Source organism: Anoplopoma fimbria, unplaced genomic scaffold, assembly GCF_027596085.1.
Source record: "Anoplopoma fimbria isolate UVic2021 breed Golden Eagle Sablefish unplaced genomic scaffold, Afim_UVic_2022 Un_contig_11301_pilon_pilon, whole genome shotgun sequence".
NCBI classification, from domain to species: domain Eukaryota; kingdom Metazoa; phylum Chordata; class Actinopteri; order Perciformes; family Anoplopomatidae; genus Anoplopoma; species Anoplopoma fimbria.
The window spans coordinates 44-4224 of record NW_026550751.1 but is presented as its reverse complement, the minus strand read 5'-3'; the positions used below and the strand labels follow the sequence as shown (position 1 = coordinate 4224).

Sequence of the window (4181 nt, the reverse complement as noted above, 5' to 3'; positions counted from 1 at the left end):
TCTCCTCTCTTCCTCTCCCTCCCCTCCTCCTCTCCTCCTCCTCCTCCCTCCTCTCCTCCCTCCTCTTCCCCTCCTCCTCCTCTCCTCCTCCCTCTCCTCTTTCCTCTCCTCCTCTCCTCCTCTCCTCCTCCTCCTCTCCTCCTCCTCCTCTCCTCCTCCCCTCTCCTCCTCTCTTCCTCTCCTCCTCTCCTCCTCTCCTCCTCTCCTCTCCTCCTCTCCTCCTCTCCTCCTCTCCTCCTCCTCTCCTCTCCTCCTCCTCTCCATCCCATTACCGCACCGTGCGTAATGGCGTTTGGCACCAAAACGGGCTTCTCCGTGCGCGACATCCTGGATCTCCCGGACCCGACCGGGAGGTGCTGCTCCGGGACCGAGGAGACCGAGGAGGACGACCCAGAGGAGGGACCGGGAACCGGGCAGAAGATGGGATTTACCGGCCGGAGTGTCTGCGGAGAGAGAGGAGGAGGGCAGGTGGAGCCGAGGGTCCGGAGACCTGCACCTCTCAGGTGAGGACACCTGGTTTAAAAAGACATATATATATATATATATATATATATATATATATATATATATATATATGTATACTTTATTACATTCATATCATATATATACTTTATTCTATTCATATCATATATATACTTTATTACATTCATATCACATATATACTTTATTCTATTCATATATATACTTTATTCTATTCATATCATATATATACTTTATTCTATTCACATCATATATATACTTTATTCTATTCATATCATATATATATATATATATATATATACTTTATTATATTCATATCATATATATATATATATATATATATACTTTATTACATTCATATCATATATATATATATATATATACTTTATTATATTCATATCATATATATATATATATATATATATATACTTTATTACATTCATATCATATATATATATATATATATACTTTATTATATTCATATCATATATATATATATATATATATATACTTTATTCTATTCATATCATATATATACTTTATTCTATTCATATCATATATATACTTTATTATATTCATATCATATATATACTTTATTCTATTCATATCACATATATACTTTATTCTATTCATATCATATATATACTTTATTACATTCATATCATATATATACTTTATTACATTCATATCATATATATACTTTATTATATTCATATCATATATATACTTTATTATATTCATATCATATATATACTTTATTACATTCATATCATATATATACTTTATTACATTCATATCATATATATACTTTATTCTATTCATATCATATATACTTTATTACATTCATATCATATATACACTTTATTATATTAATATCATATATATACTTTATTATATTCATATCATATATATACTTTATTACATTCATATCATATATATACTTTATTATATTCATATCATATATATACTTTATTACATTCATATCATATATATACTTTATTATATTCATATCATATATATACTTTATTATATTCATATCATATATATACTTTATTATATTCATATCATATATACACTTTATTATATTCATATCATATATATACTTTATTCTATTCATATCATATATATACTTTATTATATTCACATCATATATATACTTTATTCCATTCATATCATATATATACTTTATTCCATTCATATCATATATATACTTTATTCCATTCATATCATATATATACTTTATAGTCCTATTCATATCTAATCTGACTCTTAACTCTTGGTCTGACTCTCCTCTGCTCGTGCGTAATTGCCAAATCAATGGAATAATTAATTGTATTTATCTGCTTATAAATTGATGCTTTCTACTTTGAATATCAAACTTAGTAAATGCAACTTCAGTTATACTATTTAAATGATAAGAAATGACATTAGACCATCGATGAATCCTCGTTTACAGCAGAGTGAGTTATTTGATCACCAATTAACTCACTTTTAAACCCTTATTAATATTTTCCAGTGTTTAGTTTGTGTCCTTTGTAACAGGAACAGAGAGAGATGAGAGCTGTCACATCGTTCAGACACATGTGGAACTCAAACATGGTGTTTTTGTGAATGAAGGATTCCAGAGCAGAATATATTCAGTGTGAAGGAAACAAAATGCCAACCTGAGCTGAATAAAAGCACACTGATGTAGAGGAAGGAGTCCAGTATTTCTGTCGTGAAAGTTTTATAAGATAAAATAAGATAAGATAAGATAAGATAAAATAAGATAATCCTTTGTTAGTCCCGCAGTGGGGACATTTACAGGATTACAGCAGCAGAGAGTAAACGTCCCTTCCAGAAGAGTAAATAATTACTTTTGAATGTTTTATTTATGCCAGATTTAGTTTTAACTTTTTTCCAGAAAGGATGGATGTCTTAAAACAAGACAGAATAAAACGTGAGAATAATTGAATTTTAAAGTTAAAAACCTTTTTTTGTTTAATTTAAGAGTCACTTTTGATTTAGTTTGCAACTTTTCATCCAATTAAATAACCAGTTTTGGGGATATTTAGAGGAAGGATTCCAGTGTTTCTGTCGTGAAAGTTTTATAAGAGAAGATAAGATAAGATAAGATAAGATAAGATAAGATAAGATAAGATAAGATAATCCTTTATTAGTGGGGACATTTACAGGATTACAGCAGCATAGAGTAAAGTGCACACAAGAGACATAGTAAAAGAAAGAAAATAAGTATTATAAATAAGCATATGAGCAATAAAAACACAATAAAACACAATAAAACACAATAAAAACACAATAAAACACAGTAATGAATCCATCCATCAAAGATAAGATAAGATAAGATAAGATAAAATAAGATAAGATAATCCTTTGTTAGTGGGGACATTTACAGGATTACAGCAGCAAAGGGTAAAGTGCACACAAGAGACATAGTAGAAGAAAGAAAAGAAGTATTATAAATAAGCAAATGATATTTTGGGGATATTTAGATGAAGGATTCCAGTATTTCTGTCGTGGAAGTTTTATAAGATGAGATGAGATGAGATGAGATAATCCTTTGTTAGTGGGGACATTTACAGGATTACAGCAGCATAGAGTAAAGTGCAAACAAGAGACATAGTAAAGAAAGAAAATAAGTATTATAAATAAGCATATGAGCAATAAAAACACAATAAAAACAGTAAAGAACCCACCAGAGTCCAGAGAGTAATCAGATTACCTGTCCTCTCTCTGCAGTGCACGGTGTTTCCCTAGAGTCCAGAGAGTAATCAGATTACCTGTCCTCTCTCTGCAGTGCACGGTGTTTCCCTAGAGTCCAGAGAGTAATCAGATTACCTGTCCTCTCTCTGCAGTGCACGGTGTTTCCCTGAGTCCAGATCCCCGGAGCTCTCCACGGACGCGTCCCCGGAGACCCGCAGCAGAAAGCGGCGCGTCCTCTTCTCCAAAGCGCAGACTTTGGAGCTGGAGCGCCGCTTCCTGCAGCAGCGTTACCTGTCCGCCCCGGAGAGGGAGCACCTGGCCGGCCTGATCCACCTCACCCCCAACCAGGTGAAGATCTGGTTCCAGAACCACCGATACAAGATGAAGAGGGCCGACGCGCTGCAGCTGCTGCCCGCTCCAGGTCGCAGGGTCTCCATCCCGGTCCTGGTGCGGGATGGGAAGCCCTGCGACCTGGAGGTGACGCTCAGGTCCGGCCTGAGTCTGCCTCTGTGCGCCTACTCCCCGCTGCTGCACCCCGGGTACGGTGCAGAGCATCCGGCTGCAGCAGCACCATCCCGGGCTGCACATGTACCACTGGAGCTGGTGAAGCCTGAGGCCAGAACTCTGACTGAGAAAACTCCACTTCATCAGCTCCTGTTCGGCTTTAAACATAACATAACATTTCTTTCTACAATCAACACTTGAAATGATGAAGGCACTTGCAAATGACAAGGTAGTACAAAATGTAAACCATACTTTGGTGTTTCATTTTCCCCACTGAACCATGCATGACCCCTTTACAAGAGGAAGAACACTCTTCTTCTTTTGGTTTGTTCAGGTTTGGTTTTCCCAGAAAAAAAGTGTCTTTTCCAGAAAGGAGAAAGCTCAACAGGCCCTCTTGAGTGACAAACGCCCCTTTCAGAAGAGTAAATAATTACTTTTGAATGTTTTATTTATGCCAGATTTTGTTTTCCCTTCCAGAAAGGATGGATGTCTTA

At 35.3% G+C, this 4181-nt stretch overlaps 1 protein-coding gene across 1 annotated transcript; it reads left to right on the top strand.

Moving 5' to 3' along the window:
* Positions 1-285: 285 nt before the first annotated feature.
* LOC129115172 (homeobox protein Nkx-2.2-like) lies at positions 286-3839 on the top strand (the record flags this gene model as incomplete). Its single annotated transcript, XM_054626858.1, has 2 exons — positions 286-503; positions 3336-3839. Coding segments are annotated over exons 1-2 (722 nt in total), but the record flags the coding sequence as incomplete, so codon positions are not given.
* Between the last annotated feature and the right edge of the window lie 342 nt (positions 3840-4181).